Below are 18,934 nucleotides of genomic sequence, written 5' to 3'. Positions count from 1 at the left end.
CTCAGATGCAGATAAGACTTAGCCCATCAATCATCATCGTCTATGGATTTAATTTGTCCTCACCACATTCCTAAGATGTTCTGTGCAGTTTCAGCAGCACACACAGATGAATATAAAAATGCGCTGAAAACGTTGTCCGTGTGTCGAAATGACTTGAAATTCTCATGGTACTTGTGAATCAAGTTGGAGAATCAAATCATTGCTAGCGATGACTGATTTCAGCCATCCGGGCAAAAAATGACAAATTACTATTTTCTTATCTTATTTTAAATTTTTTAGTTTTATTTTATATTAGTACATCAGAATCTACTTAAATAAATTTAGTTTGTAGTGCTTCATGAATTGTTGGAATACACATTTTGATTTGCATATGAATGTTATTTATGAAAAATAGAGAAAGTGGAGGGGATCTGATCTAGATAAGCCTGCAGCACTTTGTTTTGTTCCATAAGGCTAAGCTTGTGTATATACTACATATTGTTAATGGTGATGATCTCACACCTACCACATGGGAACTAATTTTGCAATAAAATATTGACTTTAATTGTATAGATGTGTCTGCCACCAAGTGAACATTAGATTCCTTTCCAAAAAAACAAAAGGAACTCCAATTATGTACACGAATGAATCCTGCCGGATAAAACATATACTCCATATATTATTTGTTACTCCCTCGGTTTCATCGAAGATGATCCACTTTCCTTTTTAATTTATTCCAACCAAGATGATTTATTATTAAAAATAGAAACACATTTCTCTCTACTTTATTCTCAGGATGAAAGATTTGATAATAAATTCATGATCTGCACCGTCCGTTACATTTATTTAAGCTACCTATATACATTATAGTCATAGATATCCGCCCGCCTCAATAATACACAATGTCACTTAACGAAAGAGAGTAAACTAATCAATCTAAATAAAATGATATTTGGATGGTTGGTCTTCAAGTGCAACTTGGACTAGCAATATTGCAGCAAACAAATTATGATATCAATGTAGAAATTTATATTAATAGAGATAATATTCTAAACTTCGAGTTTAAAATTTTAAAAAAATATATTTGATAAGTGCTTAAACCTTGTCCTCCTACATATATCCGCCAATATTGAGAGGTCTTGATAGAATCTTTGGTCTTCACAAATCATCAATAAAGTTGATAATTCATAATTTACTTAATTATATTGATTGTATATATGTTACGAAGTCTATTTGCTACATTGCTATCAACTAGCAAGTTTTAAAATCTGACTTATCCTTTCAACTTTGATGAAATTTGGCTAGCGTGTCATTTTACTGATAACCTTAAACGTCCTGTTTCCGACCATTAATCCCAAATTATATAAAATTTCTGAATATATAATTTTTGTCATGGCATGGCTTATGTATTTTAGCATGCAAAGTGCTAAAAAGTCACACAAGTATATTTCAAAATTTATATTAAGAAATTACTTTTGCATAGGCTGACTACCTGAAGCCCACACAATATAAGCCCCAAGTCGATCTGAAGCCCAAACATTAACGCTTAGCTTAGGCCCACTATATATGAATAAACACTGGATACATGTGCTGGTTTGGGCTTGCCCATGTCATCTACGATGTTGATGACTTACTATTATTAAGAGTCACAATATGTAGAAATTTTGTTGATGACTTACTATTATTTGTGGAACCCAAATAAGGCAATTGTATTGTATTTTCTGCAGACGAATAGAGTATTTAACAACTCTGGAGGCATCATGTAAAATATGCTGGAAATGACTTACTATCTTTTTAGTACTGTATGTTATAACTTGATCCATTCTCAGACTAATCCTGATTTGTTTGCTGCGCTAAAAGAGTTTGAAGTCAGACTTATAAATTATGAGCATATGTTAAGAACAAACATTTTTATCATCTACATTGTATACTATGGAAGAAACTATTCAAATATCTCATATTGATCATTCTTATGTGTTTACAGTACGAGGCGAAGATCTGTAAAGCAGAAAAGGGTCACTGGATCTCAAAACAAGATTTTCAAGTTGTTAGATGTAGTTCCTGATGTTATCTTTGGTTCAGGTACAAGGCCATTGATTATTTGAACCTTTGTAATTTTTTATCATGCTAATTTCGAAATAAGTTTCCAACTCTGTGTAACCTAGAAAATAGAAACTACACTTGTCTATGTATGTAATTCTATTCATTTTCCCAATCCCATAGGTTGGTCTTTATCTAAAGTTAGAGATATTAGTTTTTGATTTCCGTTTATATAGAATAAAGGGGCACCAACCAAGTGAGATCTTTAATTCATAGTAAAATTATGAAGATGCCAACATAAGGGCTAGTTCATTTTACTGAAATGAATAGGCTCAAATTGTCATTAGTGAAACTCTTATTCTGAACCTCTATGTCTGTCCCACATTGAATTTGAAACCATGCTAAAGAACATCTCCTTTGCAGGAAGTAAATACAGGATTAAAGATTTACCTGGTGCTGCTTTGTTGTGCTTTCCTACTCGTAAAGATGTGAGAAACCATGGATCTTTAAAAGTGAGATTACTTTATCTCTTTATCTATTCCAAACTGCTTTTGGGGATTCTAGATTTGAAAATATCTGTCAGCAGGGATTACTGGATGTGGACAGTATATATGAGGATGCAGCTGTGGAGATATCTGGCTCCCTTCTGCTCTCAAGAAATATTTTGCTTGCCCTTCTCTCTTTGCAGTCATGGAAAGATGGTTAAGGTCTTCCATCTTGGTACTTGAGGCAAAGGCACATTTGACTGTGTTGGACAAAACATCGAAGGCTGCTACTGATATGCTGAAGGTTCATTGCGCATGTATTGTTTTGTCTCTTCGGCACACAAGTCCTTTTTCCATAATATGTAACCATCTGTTCCACATAATCTCGCAGATCCTAACCAGATTAGCAGAAGCAGCAATTCCTCGATCTGCTGAGAATATTGCTCTTGCACTTGGAGCTTTTTGTCTGGTGAAGATTTAATGCTTTCTGTCATCTGATTCCAGTACTTCATTCCACTTCCTAACATACATGCAATTCTAATATTTGTTCCACCTAAAAAGTTTGGCTTTAAAGTTTAGTGACACAAAGCAACAGATGTAGCCACTCGTTCTGCTGTTCTGTTGCGGCTTCATTCTTTAATTATGAGTTTGGTCCAAAATGTGTTACTTTATATTGTTTCACATATTGTATTCCATAAAGTTGAATTATAACATGATAAACGATTTCTGAATAAAGTAGGATAAGAAACTGAATTATAATCTATTTGTGCTATTTTTCCATTGTAAATCATTTCTCCTGGCAGAGGACATTTATAATACCAGAAGGAGGGAGAGAGGTAATGCAATACGTTTTCAAGAGAGCTTGACAAACAACTACTGATAAGGCTTGGTTACACTTTACATTTTTGTTTCATTTTTCCCACCTCTTAGTTCTTAACTGGATTGGCTCAAAAGCTCTATAACAGATATTCATTACTTTGCGACTGCATAAGCATGAATTTCAGAGCTGAGTCTCGTGATGCAGTCCTGTATTTAAAGTCCCTCATCATTTCATGGATTCCTAGTGCAAATGATTTGTTCCCAAAGAATCCTCGAGGTGAAACATGTCTGCCAGTTTTGGCACTAGGAGCATGCCTTTCAGTACCCACTGTAGTGTCGTTCTGCCATAAGGTAGAACTGATTGATGATAATGAATTGGACCATCTTGTGAGCAGCTTCATGGATCTCATCTCTGGACTATTGTCTGTTAAACAACCTCATAACTTCCTCCAGAACTTGTTAATGACATCTTGTGTTGGAGCTGGAAGCTTCCTTTCATTGGTTTCAAATTCATGGCTGCCCGAGCACGTTAAAGGATTTCTTGAATTGTGTAGAAAAACCTACTCGAGTACTCATATACCATTTGTTCAACTAGGAGATATGATTGGGGTCGTAAATGCAGTGGGGGCTGGTGCTGGGACACTGATTCAACAAATCCCTTCTTGCTCACCCACCATGTTCCAGCAAAAGGTTGTACCTCAAGCACTTCCTATATGTATGAAAATGCAAAATACTAGTTTGTGAAAGTAGCTGAAATCTTGGAAGTGTGTTACAGGAGAGGAATTATAAAATTAGGAAAATAATATTTGCTCGGAGTAGATGTTTAATGCTCTTACTTAGAGAGTATACATGGTGACTGGAGCGAAATAGTGTTATCAGGTTTCCATATTACCAAAGAGATAGATTCATGTTTAAAGGATCAACTACACAAGGAAATCAATATCTTGAATATGAGCGCATTTCCATTCTCATTCTTTCTTCTCATCTCCATTCTCTCATATCCATTCTCATTCTCATTCTCATCACCATTCTCTCATATATATTCTCAATCTTTCTTCCACTCCTACAACATAACAATGTCCGGCCAAGGCGATGGCCCCCCGCCCTCCCACGGTTGGAACCTCGAATGGTTCGGTTCACAACCGTTTCCTAGTCCGAAAACGGAATATTCGGCCCCTACTCAAACCCAAAGTTCGGGTGTTCCGGGTGGCTACCGGCCATACCCAATCGACGACCAAGGTGCCCCCGAAGGGCGATACGGGTGGACACCGGAGCCTAGGCCGACCGCCCCCTCCCAAACTCCGACTCCTCCTACTCGCGGTGTCCGCACACCGTACACTCCGGCGGAGATGGATAAATTGTTCACGGCGTACTTGGAAATCTCTGAAGATCCGGTGGTTGGCACGAACCAATCCGACGATCACTTTTGGTGGCGCATCGCTCGCCGGTACAATGAAAACCGGGCGCCGGGAACAATCGAGCGCAACGCCATCTACCGAGCCAACGATGAAATTGGCAAGTTCAATGGCTATTTCCTCCAGGAAGAGCGGAATGCGGGGAGCGGCCAGAGCGAGGTCGACATCATCACTGCCGCGTTGAGCACCTACCAATCCATGAACTACAAGTCGTTCAAATACCTCAACGTTTGGCAGGAGACGCGGACGCACCCGAAGTATATGGGAGGCGTAACATCCTCCTCTAGCGGCTCCTCCAAACGGTCAAGGTCGGTATCCCTATCCGACGCCGGCTCAGAAGAAGTGGCTAGCCAACTCGCCGGAGCTAACTTGGGTAGCCCCGACGCCGGCCCGAGCGGTTCCCAACGCCGACCGCAAGGAAGGAAGAAGGCGGCGGCCAACCACCGTTGAGCCGCGGCTGCAACCGCCGATGCTCCAGTTCCCGCTCCCGTTCCCGTTCCATATGCGCCACCTCCACCCCCACCAACTCGTTGTGGCAGCTTTTGGCCCAACTCAATATGGCCGATAGGTCCACTATGACCCCCTCGCAACTTCGATCGCACGAGGCCATGATATTGGCCTCCAAAGACAATTGGGGGTAGTGCCGCCGGATGAGTAGTCGTCCACGGGGTATTTTTAGCTTTTAATTATGTAATTTTTAATTTTTAGGAGTTTAATTATGTAATTTTTTATTTTTAGGTATTTTTAGTATTTTAATTATGTAATTTTTAATTTTTAGGATTTTAATTATGTCTTTTTTATTTTATTTGTAATTTGTAATATTTATAACTAAATTCCCAATTTGGTCCTTAACATATTGCGTTTTTTTATTTTGGTCCAAAACATTATCTTTTGAATTATTCGGTCCCTCACATTTGAAATCGGATCACATTTGGTCCATTTTGGAAGGGTTCCGTCAAATTTTTGACGGTTTTAATTATCGGGTCACAAATCCGTCACTAACTGGGAGAAACTGATCCGTCACTAATTCATCACTAATCCGTCATTTTCGGAAGGTCGAGGTGCGGTGGACGTAGCACTCTGAAAGAAACCCCTGCGGCGTGCCTCGGCAGCCGTCGAGGATTTTCGTGAAGTGTCTAACGGCTTCGGAGCAGAGTCCTGCGTCGAGGGCGGCGATCGCGGCCGTCTTGCGGCGGATGAGGAGCTTGATGTGGCAGAGGAGGTGCGAGATGCTCTCGAATTCGGTCTTCGGAGGCCTTTCCGGCTGGCCGGAGAGGGGGTGTTTGATGGAGGAGAAGATGTCGTCGGAAAGAGAAATACTCTCTCGGCGGAACGCGGCTGTGGCCAGGCGTTTTCCGGTCTGGAGGAGCACCAATGCGTCCTCCATTAAACCTAGGTGGCAGCATGCTTGGCCTAACTCCGAGTACCTGTTCGATGAAATGCATCAAAAATTGTGTCAAGCTGTAACTCGTTTTTGCATAAATTATTGCATCTGATCCTTGTGATTTGGTGAGATTTCATTAATGGCGGCCAGTGGTTTTGCGTGATCTAGAAGCTAGTATTACTGTATCAACCTTTGCTAACGGAGTAGTATTATTTTATACTATTATCGATTCATAAAATATAGAAAATGCAATTATGAATTGATACCTCCATTGGCCAGCTTCCTCCACGTTCTTAAACAAACCGGAAATAACTTTCTTCTTCAAATCGGAGACAGAGAAGCACGTACACGTCGGCTCGGAGGCGCCGCCGGAGGAATGGAGCGTGAGTCATTCTTCGATAGCTGAGTCGACGAGTTATCGGACGAACCGGTGGTCGACTCGTCTTCGGAGATGACCATTTTGAGGCTAGGAATGTAGTCCTGGAGCATGTCCGCCACCTCCTTAAAGCGGCAGAGGCAGAGCAGGCTCCGCTCCTTCAGCTCGAGCGCAACCTCCATGCGCGGCGCCACAGCCAGCGCCGCATCGAGGAGACGGAGCGCCGCCGCGATCTCGCTCTGCTCCTGCGTGGCGATCAGCATCCTGGCTTCTGATAGGATTTAAGGTCCTATCACAGATTGTACGCAAGATGTTCGATGAATTGACCCAGTGGAGGTGCTGGGAAATTGTTGACGAGAACTAGGGTTGAGACAATAGGCAATTTGTATTACTTATTTCTCAAGACTCGATCTATGGGAATTCTATAATATATAGAATTCCCCCTACTTGATTCGGACTTACAATTCGGGAAAGAATCAAGAAGAAAACCCGAAAGGATTTGACTCTATCTATCTAAGCAAATAACGTTATTTAAGGAAAACAATCATATCTCTAAAGGCAAAAAATAAAAGCAAATAAACTCTTCTAATTATTTTGGCACGAAATCCTTGTACTTGCTGGGCCGAGGCGCGTTGCGCTTCGGGCGTTCCTCTCTCGGCGGAACTAGCTTCTTCGCGGGCTTCGACTTGATGTTGGGCTAGTTAGTTTGGGCTCCGGCCTGCTCCACGCTTGGTGACGGCCCTTCTGCCGTGCGTACTCCTTCCTCCAACGTTGAGTCCCTATCAACTCCCCCATTGACGAGAGTCACCTTGTCCTCAAGGCGAAGATCAGGAAAGTGTTCCCTAAGCAAAGCAGCTGATTCCCATGAATGGGTAACGCCGCCATCCGATGACCAGCCAACCGACCACTGCTCTTGCGGAATGCCATTCACCAACATCGTGCGGGACTCAGAGGCGCACATCGGAGTGTAATAAGGATCGCTACACCGGAAAGAAGCCGACAGGTTCATTGTCACTGAAATAGATGGCACGAACTTCTTCAACAAAGAAACGTGAAAAACATTGTGGATCCTGCTTTCTGCTGATAAGAGCAGACGATACGCCACTTTGCCCACATGCTCGGTGATCTCGTAGGGACCAAAATAACGCCGAGCCAGCTTGTTTGATAATGGTTTGCTGACAGAAAGCTGGCGGTACGGCTGGAGCTTCAGTAATACGCGGTCGCCCACATTAAACTCGATGTCGCGACGATGGCGATTTGCAAATTCAGCCATAGAATCCTGCGCACGGGCAATGTGCCTTTTCAAGGTCTGCAGCATTTCCTGCCTCTCGGACAACAATTCCTCCACTGCTGTGTTGTGCGACGGCCGTGGGTATGTCGCAAAAAGGTTGGGCGGTTCCCGCCCATACAACGCCTGGAAAGGTGACATTCCTATGCTCGCGTTCACGCTACAGTTAAGTGCTAACTCCGCCCAAGGAAGCAGCGCCAACCACCGAGCGGGGCGATCAAATGTGAAAGCCCGCAAGTACTGCTCCAAAGCTCTATTAGTAACCTCCGATTGGCCGTCGGTTTGAGGGTGATAGGCCGTCGTGAACTGCAACTTTGTGCCACTAAGCTTCAATAGCTCATCCCAGAAATCACTCATGAAAATGGAGTCGCGGTCGGATAATAACTTAGCAGGAAAACCATGTAATTTTACCACCGTGTCAACAAACAGCCTGGCGACGCGGGGGGCATCAAAGCCCGGTTTCAACGAGCCAAAGTGGGCGTATTTCGACAATCGGTCGACGACCACCATGACAGTCGTATATCCTTGCGAAGGAGGAAGTCCAACAATGAAATCCATGGATGCCGCCTCCCACACCATACCCGAAATAGGCAATGGTTGAATAAGGCCGTTGGGCTTATCTCGCACATATTTTGTTGCTTGACAAGTGAAGCAGGCTGCTACGTATTCACGTACGTCGCGACGGATGCCCGGCCAATAGGAGACAGCGGCAACACGAGCGAGGGTCCTACGCTCTCCGGGGTGGCCGGCGGCGGGCAAGTCGTGACACTCACTGAGGATAGCTGTCCGTGTAAGAGAATCTCGGCTGAGATACAACCGTCTTTTGAAATATAGCAATCCGTCCACAACCGAGATGTTAGGCGGGGCGGTGCCGGCGGTAATCGCCTGATGCAAAGCAAGCAGATCCGGAAGCTGCTCATTCTCGCCCCGAATCATCTCGAGAACCGCCGGAATTAGGCGAGCATACAGCGAAAATAACTTTGCTGTGGAATCTGTGTTGTCATCATCGCGGCGGGACAAAGCGTCTGCCACTTTATTCGATGCTCCCGACTTGTACTCAATCGTAAATTTAAACCCCATGAGTTTGCGGACATAAAATTGTTGATCCAGTGTTTGCACTACTTGAGAGAGAAGGTCCTTTAAACTTCGTTGATCACTGCGAATTATGAACTCCCGACCCAACAGATACTGCCGCCATTTTTGTACCGCCTCAACAATAGCGTAAAGTTCTTTATGGTATGTAGACGCGATGCGACTACGCGGCCCCAACTTCTTACTAAAGTAGGCGACGGGGTGTCCGCGCTGCATAAGCACCGCCCCGATGCCGAAGTCGGATGCATCCGTTTCAATTACAAAAGGCAAGGAAAAATATGGGAGACGGAGGACTGGGGTGGAGCTCATTGCCTCCTTGAGGGCTGTGAAACTTGCTGCTGCCGCCGCACTCCAAATAAAGGAGTCTTTCTTGAGCAGTTTCGTCAGTGGGGCTGCAATAACCGAATAATTTTGCACAAATCGTCGATAATACCCTGTGAGCCCGAGAAAACCCCGCAGACGTCTGACATTGGTTGGCGGTGGCCAAGCCATCATGGCCTCGATTTTCGCTAGGTCAACCCGCAATTCCCCAGCAGATAGAATATGGCCTAGATAATCAATCGTCGATACACCAAATGCACATTTTGACTTCTTGATAAAGAATGAGTTGTCCCTGAGAATCGATAGGACCTCACGTAGGTGATTCCTGTGTTCCTCTGCAGAGTTGCTGTAAACCAATATATCATCAAAAAATACGATCACGAACTGACGGAGAAACGGTTTAAAGATACCATTCATCACCGCCTGGAAAGTGGACGGCGCATTTGTCAAGCCGAATGGCATCACTAAGAACTCAAAGTGGCCATCGTGGGTGCGAAAGGTCGTCTTGTGGATATCGTTGACGTGCATCCTGATTTGGTGATACCCCGAACGAAGGTCCAGTTTCGAGAAAATCACCGCTGCGTGGAGCTCATCAAACAGCTCGTCTGCAGTAGGTATAGGAAAGTGGTCCGGAGTAGTTGCCGCGTTTAGGGCGCGGTAGTCCACACAGAACCGAAACGTGGCGTCTTTCTTACGGACCAAGAGAACAGGCGAACTAAAAGGACTCGTACTATGTTGTATAACCCCCTAAGAGAGCATCTCCTTCACTTGGCGCTCAATTTCTACTTTCTGAAAATGCAGGTAGCGGTACGGTCGAACTTTGATTGGTTTGGTCGACTGAGGTATGTGGATTCGGTGATCCCAGCAGCGGGCAGGTGGTAAACCATCCGGTACCTCGAACACATCAGCAAATTGACCCAGAACTGACATCAGCGCGGGATCGATGGTGACCTGGGGTGCGAGGTCCCCTGTCTGATCTGGACCCAGTGGAATGATCTCAAATAATTCCGACTCGCTATCCTGGCTGAGAAGCGAAAATAGGTTGTTGTAGGAGATATGCCTGGGCGGTTTGTCCTCGCCTGTCAGAATAACCCGCGACTGGTTCCATAAAAATTCCATGGTCAGATTGCGGAAATCCAAAGCCACCTTGCCCAATTCCTGTAGCCATTGGACGCCCAAAATGACGTCGGGGCCTTCGACCTGCAGTAGAAACAGATCGATGTCGAAGCGATTACCCGACAGAGAAATAGGGGTGTTGAGGCTCACATAATCGCATCGCAACGAAGCACCGTTGCCGACAAAAACCCAAAATAGAGAAATAGTATGCAATGAAAGACTTAGCTGTTCGGCGACGGCGAGTTTGATGAAATTATGTGTGCTGCCGCCATCGATCAACACGGACACCGGAGCCTCATATATCATGCCAGTAATTCGGATTGAACGGGGTCGGAGCTTGGGGCCAATAACCAGAATGCGGGATACATCGCCCGAGATTACCATATTTTCAGCGTCATCGCCGTCCAGAGGCTCGTCATTGTCATGCTCCGTGTCGCTCTCCTCATCCTCGCCCATAAGGGCATAAAACTTCTTGCTACAAACGTGCGAACGCGAGTACGGTTCCGGGCAATACCAACACAGACCTCGTTTTGTGCGGTCCGCTAGCTACGCCACTGAAACGCGGACCACAGGGTAATCAGATAGAGGTTGTGCTTCTCGTTGTTGCCTCTGGTATGGATTAGGCAAGCGAATAGGATCAGGCTGCTTCGGGGATGGGCTCTGAGGTTTCTGGTACTGTTTGCCATCGCGAGTCTGCCAAGCCGAACGCGATCCGGATGATTGGCTGGTGTGAGAGGCAGTGTGACACGCAGCAAGTTGCTGCGCAAGAGAGATAGCGTCTCTGAGGGATGCGGGACGTCGAATCAGTAATTCATGCTTGAGGGGTGTGGACAACCCGGCAACGAATAACGATGTTAGAGTGTCGTCGCCCACGTGGGTCACCTTCCGTAACATGGGTTCGAACTCGGCTAGATATGACTCCAACGATCCCTTCTGGCGCAGGGTTGGCAAGCGACCCACATAATCTTCATACAAATCGGGGTCGAAGCGCCGTTTGATGTTGAGCAAGAACTCATCCCAACCTCGGTCCTTATTGTTAGACTCCCACCACTCAAACCATTCCTTCGCCGCATCATCCAGAAGAAACTCCGTCAGATACAAACGGTCGGATAACGATGTGAAAGTATGATTATAAAATTTCTGAATTTTCTTGATCCACAAAACCACGCCATCACCATTGAATCAGGGTGGATCCATCTTCAACTTCGGCCAAGAATCCTGATTAAACCCCACCGGCTTGATCGTGTGCGAGGGCGGTAATTTCCAGCCACAGGGCTGCGACGCCGACGACATCTGCGTCGCGGCATCGGGTGGCTTTTTTCCTAGATTTTCGACGGCCGTTATCAGGCGCGTCATGTGATCATCCATGCTCTTATTCCACTCTGTCTGTTGTCGTTCAAAGGCTTCCTGAGCGAAGCGGTTCGATTGGATCTTCTTTTCATCTCCGGCGATGCGGACTTTGATATCGAACATGGTCTGGCCCAATTCTTCAAGGGTGTAGGCAAGAGAGGGGTCTCCACCGGTATTGACGTCGTCGGATGCCATAATAGGCTGAACGATGGTGGTGATGGTGAAGCGGGGGAAGAGAAGCGCAATGAAGCACCAGTTGATAGGATTTAAGGTCCTATCACAGATTGTACGCAAGATGTTCGATGAATTGACCCAGTGGAGGTGCTGGGAAATTGTTGATGAGAACTAGGGTTGAGACAATAGGCAATTTGTATTACTTATTTCTCAAGACTCGATCTATGGGAATTCTATAATATATAGAATTCCCCCTACTTGATTCGGACTTACAATTTGGGAAAGAATCAAGAAGAAAACCCGAAAGGATTTGACTCTATCTATCTAAGCAAATAACGTTATTTAAGGAAAACAATCATATCTCTAAAGGCAAAAAATAAAAGCAAATAAACTCTTCTAATTATTTTGGCACGAAATCCTTGTACTTGCTTGGCCGAGGCGCGTTGCGCTTCGGGCGTTCCTCTCTCGGCGGAACTAGCTTCTTCGCGGGTTTCGACTTGATGTTGGGCTCGTTAGTTTGGGCTCCGGCCTGCTCCACGCTTGGTGACGGCCCTTCTGCCGTGCATACTCCTTCCTCCAACGTTGAGTCCCTATCAGCTTCCCTTACGTATCTCTCCACCATCTGCATTATTTCCGAAATAAAAAAATGTAACAGAGGAGAAATTGACGTAATGTGTATACCTTTCTATTGGTGAGCCACCAGTGCTTCTTCTCGGCAGTGGCGGTGGCGGGAGATGGATTTGTGACGGATTTGTGACGGATCAGGTTCTCCCAGTTAGTGACGGATTAGTGACGGATTTGTGACCCAGTATTTAAAACCGTCAAAAAATTGACGAAACCGTCCAAAATAGATCAAATGTGATCCGATTTCAAATGTGAGGGACCGAATAATTCAAAAGATAATGTTTTGGACCAAAATAAAAAAAACGCAATATGTTAAGGACCAAATTAGGACTTTAGTCTTTATCGAAAGTGGAGAGTAAGTCTTTTAATTGAAAATTGTCCCCAAACTCTTCCACATATAAATCAATTTAATATATAGTGGTGGTAAGGATTTAGATCTCTGCAATGTAAAAGAAACATTCCACATATAAATCAATTCAATATATAATAGTAGTAAGGATTTAGATCTCTGCAATGTAAAAGAAACACAACACCATGATGTGCTCCCGATGGATGCTGTGTATTGTGTTCCTTGCAACTTTTTCTTCCTTTTTTTTTGTTCTCCGTACTCTATTTCCATGCATTTCTATTGATAGAAAGTTATTGTCAAACACATTATTATGTACTCTACCATTATAATTCATATAACATTAACAATAATAATATGGGTCTCACTATCCACTAATATAACTATCATTTTCTTTTTTATCTTACTTTACTAATTGTGCACTAGTTTTCATATCATTTTAAATACTAATGTTTTTATGGGACCGGAGGGAGTATTAGAGGGAAAAACTTACTCTCTCCGTCCCATAAAAATATGTGCACTTTTCATTCTCGACTGTCCCATAAAAATATGAACATTTCTATTTATGAAAAATTGTCCCCAACTTATTACCCATATAAAATACTCCATCCACCCCACAATAATTGTCACTCTTTTTCATTTCAGTTTGTCCCACAATAATTGTCACACTTCATTTTTTTACCATATATGGTAAGTAGATCTCACATTCCACTAACTCACTTCACTCACATTTTATTAATAAAACCAATATAAAAAAGTGGGTTTCATATTCTACTAACTTTTCCAACAACTTTTCTTTACATTTCTTAAAACTCATGCCTACAATAAGAGTATTAATCATTGTGGGATGGAGGGAGTAATTTATTTACAACTTATACCAGTATGACACCAATTACAATTGATTAAACACTAATAATAATATGAGTTTCACTATCCACTAACACTATTTTAAATACATTTTCTCCATCTCTCTTACTTTACCACTTTTGCATTAATTCTCGTGTCATTTCAAATGCTCATATTTTTATGGGATGCAGGAAGTATAAAATTGTTTGCCGAATATGAAATACTTCATTTAAAGTGGGATGACACAGTACATTTCTCCTTTTGTTATTATTTGTAACGTTTTGAATTATTTATAAATTTTATAAATACTTATTTTAATCATTCTTCAAAAACAATTTTTTATATACTATATCTAATAAAGTGTTAATATATACTCATTGTGTCCCACGGTATCTTATTCTAATTAACACATTGAGATGTAAGTATTATTATCACCACTTTATTCTTTGTCTTAATTTTTTTTCTTCACTCAACTCACAAAATAAAAGTGTATAAATGTATATAATGATATTAATTTTTATTTCTATTTAATCATTTAGAAATTTTATTTATTATAAGAAAATCTTATGTCGTGGCGAGTGATAACACTAGTTTGATGATAATCGATTAGTGGAAAAATTACTTACAAAGCGGCGATGCAAAATTCTTGACTTTAGGAATTTGTGAATAGCACTGCTTTTTATTCAAATAAAACGCGATCCAAACTGTTTGCAACATATGGAAAATGAATTGCAGGATTACGTAGACTAATTTCCCAAATAATGATGATTGATGAATTATGCCTACAATTGCTTTGGACTGAATAAATAACGTTAAATAATCATAAAACAAAGTGCAGAGCTATACATTTTGATGATAATCGATTAGTGGAAAAATTAGTACAGTACTTACAAAGCGGCGATGCACACCGAATTTAATTTTCATTGAATTAGTATTAGTAATAATTGTTCACTTTCGATCGGAGATGATGAATCGAGAATGGAAAAATTAGTACAGTACTTACAAAGCGGCGATGCACACCGAATTTAATTTTCATTGAATTAGTATTAGTAATAATTGTTCACTTTCGATCGGAGATGATGAATCGAGAATGACGAACAAGATGAAAATCTATTATTGAATTTCTTTAAGGAGAATGTTTTACACAATTTGGATCAGAATCTGATTCTACTCTAACCCTTCCTCTTTCCCTTTTTATCTACCGCTAATCAACTAGTAAACCTAACGGTAACTAATATCAAATCCTATGGCTATGATTTAATCATTTCGATTCGCAGCATCCAACGGCTACTGAGCTTCCTCCAGCTGAAAGCTAAGTTGCTCCGATGCTTTCTTCTTCCCTCTTGATTCGATCAGTAGTTACAATTGCAGCTAAGCAATTAACACTCACAAATCTCCACCTTCATTGCTTAGATGTGAATTGCTGACTGCACAAGCCAACTAGCCTTAGACAAAGCTCAAACTTTTCTCTCGGCAGAGGCTTTGTCAGCATATCTGCGGGGTTAACAGCGGTGTCAACTTTGAACAATTTCACATTCCCCTTTTCTACCTCTTCCCTCACTAAGTGTAGTCGCACGTCGATGTGCTTACTACGCTCATGGAATACTTGGTGCCTTGCTAGACTCAAAGCACCATTATTGTCACAGCCTATGGCTATGGCTCCCTGCTCCACCCCAAAGTCAGCCACTATCCCCTTAAGCCAAAAGCTTTCCTTGACTGCTGAGGTTAGAGCAATGTACTCGGCCTCCAGAACTCACAACTGCCCCATGCATAGTAAAAATATACCCAGATTGAGATTTTCTGGTGTCAATGATCCCTGCAAAATCACTATCGCAAAAACCCACCAGAACATCACACCCACTATCAGCACCAGCTTTGAACAAGATTCTAATATTTCCAGCTCCTCTCAGATATCTAAGTACCCATCTCAGAGCCAGCCAATGCTCTCTGCCATGATTGCTCATGAATCTGCTTGTGGTGCTAATTGCATGAGCCACATCTGGTCTTGTCCCAATCATGGCATACATTATGCTTCCTATAATATTAGCATAAGGGATAGGCCTCCATTTCCAGCCTTTCCTTCTTATCCTTTGGAGCTTGCTCTACTGATAATATGAAATGTTGAGCCATTAGAGTTCCAGTTGGTTTAGAGTCTCCCATCCTGAATTCCTTAATGATCCTGAAGATGTAATCAGTCTGACTTAACCAAATTTCTCTCTCTTTTCTGTTCCTGACAATATTCATGCCCAGGATCCTCTTGGCTCCACCTAAATCTTTAATGTCAAACACTGAGCTCAAGTCATCTTTTACTGTCTGAACTTCCTGCTTTGATGCTCCTGACACTAGCATATCATCCACGTACAACAACAAATAAGCAACTACAGCTCCCTTCCTCTTTTTGATGTACACACACTCATCATATTTGGATCTCACAAATCCATTTCTTAACACATAATCATCAAATTTTCTGTGCCACTGTCTGCTGGCCTGTTTGAGCCCATATAGGCTCTTCTTGAGCAAGCAAACCTTATTCTCCATTCCCTGCTGCACAAAACCCTCTGGTTGAGACATATATATTGTCTCTTCCAGATCCCATGCAAGAATGCGGTTTTCACATCTAATTGCTCAAGTTCTCAGTCCATCTTTGCAACAACCAGCAATATCCTAATAGATGTATGCTTGACCACGGGTGATAATACCTCATTGTAGTCAACCTCATGTTCCTGTGTGAAACCCCGGGCAACCGATCTTGCTTTAAATCTGATTTTCTCATTATCAACAGACTCTATCTTTTTCTTAAACAACCACTTACAAGTCAGCAGCTTCCTGCCCTCCACCTTGTCTACCAAGATCCAGGTACCATTCTTGATGAGAGAATCAATCTCATCTATCATTGCCTTAAGCCATTTGTCTATTTCTCTGCAATTCATAGCTTCCTTGTATGAACCAGGCTCTGAGAACTCTATCTCTTCTGCCACACAGAGTGCAAAATAAAGCATTTCAGAGTCTGCATATCTTGTTGGTGGCTTTACATCCTTTCTCCTGCCTCTATCCCGAGCTAACTGATAATCCTTCAGGTCAGGCTGTCCAGCTTCTTCCTCTGATTGTTCTTCATCAGAGACATCAAGTTTTTTAGCAGAAGCTGGTCTGTGGTCCTCCACATCAAGATCAGAATTTGGCTGTAGGTCAATCATGGTCTTTTCTGCCTTTTTGTTAAGCATCTCAGACTCTATAAAAGTGACATCTCTGCTTATAATCACCTTGTGATTCCCGAGCTCCACACACCAGAGTCTATACCCCTTCACTCCTTGCTGGTATCCTAACATCACACACTTGACTGCCCTTGCATCCAGCTTAGTCTGTTTCAAATATGCATATGCCTTGCACCCAAAAACCATGACATGAGAATAATCTCCATAACTTCCATACCATCTCAGGTCTGGAGTATCTCCATCAATGCTAGATGAGGGGCATTTGTTTATCAATTTCACAGCAGAGGCCACAGCCTCTGCCCAGAATCTCTTCTCCATCCCAGAAGAAGCCAACATACACCTCACTCTCTCCATTATAGTTCTATTTGCTCTCTCTGCAACCCCATTTTGTTGGGCGTTGAGATGAACTGTCATGTGTCTCTTATTGCCTTTAGCCTGAAAAAAAGATTCAAACTCTTTTGATAAAAACTCCAGCCCGTTGTCAGTTCTAAGGCACTTCACCACACAACCTTTTTCTTTCTCAACCACAACACACCATTCTTTAAATTTTGAGCATGCTTCAGATTTCTCTTTAAGAATATAAACCCAAAACTTCCTAGAATAGTCATCTATGATTGTTATATAATACTTTCCACCACCAACAGGCAAAATTGGAGAATGCCCCCACAAGTCACTATGCACATAGTCAAGAGGAGCTTTTGAAGTGTGTTTACCTTTCTGATATGGCAATTTCTTTGCTTTGCCCATAATGCAGTCTTCCCATGGCTGACCTGCCCTCTCTGCAATCCCATGAATGACTTCTTTTTTTAGTAGCTCCTTGATACTTCCATCAGCTGGATGCCCCAGCCCCATGTGCCATATCTCCATGGTTTCAGATTTCACCACATTGGCTTGGTCACAAGCTTTCAAAGCCCACCCACAGAGGTAGTATAGAATGCCATTTCTTGTTCCTTTCAATATCAGAACACCATCTTTCTTCACCTCCAAGGTCCCAGCAAAAGAATAGAAAGAGCATCCATTTTTCTCCAATAAACCGAGTGAGATTAAATTCCTCTTTACCTCAGGGATATACCTGACCTCGATCAGAACCACAGCAGAACCATCATCAAGTTTGAGCTTAACCTTGCCAATGCCTTTAATCTGGCAGACCTGGTTATTTCCTAACACCACGGTCCCAGTAGCTTCTGAAATTTCCTCAAACATTTCAAGTCTATGGCACATATGAAAGCTGCACCCCGAATCAAGTATCCAAGAACCACCACATACATCTTCCATAACATTTAGAGCATGTGTGATTTCCTGTTCCTCCACACAATCTGAGCTTGGCTTAGAATTACCAACATCTTGAGCCTGTTTTCTCTTCCACGCGAAGCAGTCCTTTTTCCGATGACCCGACTTCTTACACCAATGGCAAGACCGTGTCTCCTTCTGATCATTATTGTCGGGCCTGAATCCATCTTCTTTCTTAAAGTTCTTCTTCTTTCCTTTAAGAAGTTAAACTTTTTGATGTTTAGGCTCTCTGTCTGTGACTCTTGGTTCCTCGCCACACCTTTATGCAATTCTTTTGCCATAAGGGCCTAATGCACCTCAGAGAAAGTAATCTCTTTATCACGACCATACAAGATCGCATCCCTGAGCTGATCGTACGTATCTGGTAATGCATTGAGGGCCAAGATAGCCTTATCCTCATCACTGATCTTGACATCACATGCCACCAAATCATCTATCGCCTTATTGAAATCCTCCAACTGCTCAAGAATCGATCTATCACCAGAAAAACTATAGGAATACACCCTTCTTTTCATATAAAATCGATTCGTCAGAGATTTACTGCAATAGATCTCATCCAGCCTCTCAAGAATGTTCGCCACGGTCTTCTGCTCCTGAATCTCACGCAAAACCTTATCACCAAGGTTTAAAATCACCGCACCATAAGCCTTGAGAACGGACATTTGTCTCAATCCAAAGCTGATTTTCCTCTTTTCTATAAATTAATTAAATTCCCTCCAATCAGAAAATTGAAGGTGAATTTTTGTATTTATTTCTTTTCTAAAGATATAGATATAG

General features: G+C 42.5%; 1 protein-coding gene across 1 annotated transcript; it reads right to left on the bottom strand.

Annotated features, from left to right (window-relative positions):
• Nucleotides 1-5,780: 5,780 nt before the first annotated feature.
• LOC121776630 lies at nt 5,781-6,761 on the bottom strand. The gene is made up of 2 exons (XM_042173821.1): nt 6,457-6,761; nt 5,781-6,165 (listed from the first exon to the last, which is right to left on the bottom strand). Exons 1-2 carry the CDS (start codon nt 6,759-6,761, stop codon nt 5,781-5,783), a joined length of 690 nt encoding a protein of 229 aa, XP_042029755.1.
• Nucleotides 6,762-18,934: the final 12,173 nt, after the last annotated feature.

This window comes from Salvia splendens, chromosome 18, assembly GCF_004379255.2.
Source record: "Salvia splendens isolate huo1 chromosome 18, SspV2, whole genome shotgun sequence".
Classification (NCBI taxonomy): Eukaryota; Viridiplantae; Streptophyta; class Magnoliopsida; order Lamiales; family Lamiaceae; genus Salvia; species Salvia splendens.
This window is presented reverse-complemented; position numbering and strand designations above follow the sequence as displayed.